The 369-nt window shown below is 47.2% G+C and overlaps 1 protein-coding gene across 2 annotated transcripts in view; it reads left to right on the top strand.

Annotated features, from left to right (window-relative positions):
• The window catches only part of LOC119591533 (protein RER1-like), an 11,699-nt gene extending 11,330 nt beyond the window's left edge, over positions 1-369 (top strand). For both annotated transcript variants that reach the window (XM_037940282.1, XM_037940283.1), the window contains exon 6: positions 114-369. In XM_037940282.1, coding sequence (XP_037796210.1) covers positions 114-203 — 90 coding nt within the window. In that variant the 3' untranslated portion in view covers positions 204-369. The remainder of the gene's footprint in view (positions 1-113) is intronic.

Raw genomic sequence — 369 nt, 5'->3', positions numbered from 1 at the left:
TTGGGTGATGTGAGATATTTTTAGAGTTGTTATATGGAAGATGATGTTAATGATAATGATGCTAATGATAGTTCCGTTTTTCTTATTCCACCCTTCCATTCTCTCCTGCGCAGCACATGATCAAGTACAAGTATTTGCCGTTTTCAATCGGCAAGCCTCGCTACCAGTCTCAAGAGAATAACAAACCTGCAGCCCCCCACTGACCCCACCATACCCAGCACCCCAAGTCAATGTGGTACCTGCCGTTCTTCCTGGGCAAGCTGCCGGACAAGTGATAGGAGTGTGTGCTCTGCGCTACGAAACAACTGGATGTCTCTTACTCCTCTGCTGATACTGTGCGATAGGCTTCCCACCTACCACCCTATTTGA

Source organism: Penaeus monodon, chromosome 28, assembly GCF_015228065.2.
Source record: "Penaeus monodon isolate SGIC_2016 chromosome 28, NSTDA_Pmon_1, whole genome shotgun sequence".
Taxonomy (NCBI): Eukaryota; Metazoa; Arthropoda; class Malacostraca; order Decapoda; family Penaeidae; genus Penaeus; species Penaeus monodon.
The sequence above is the reverse complement of the archived record's forward strand: the minus strand, read 5'-3'. Positions and strand labels throughout refer to the sequence as shown.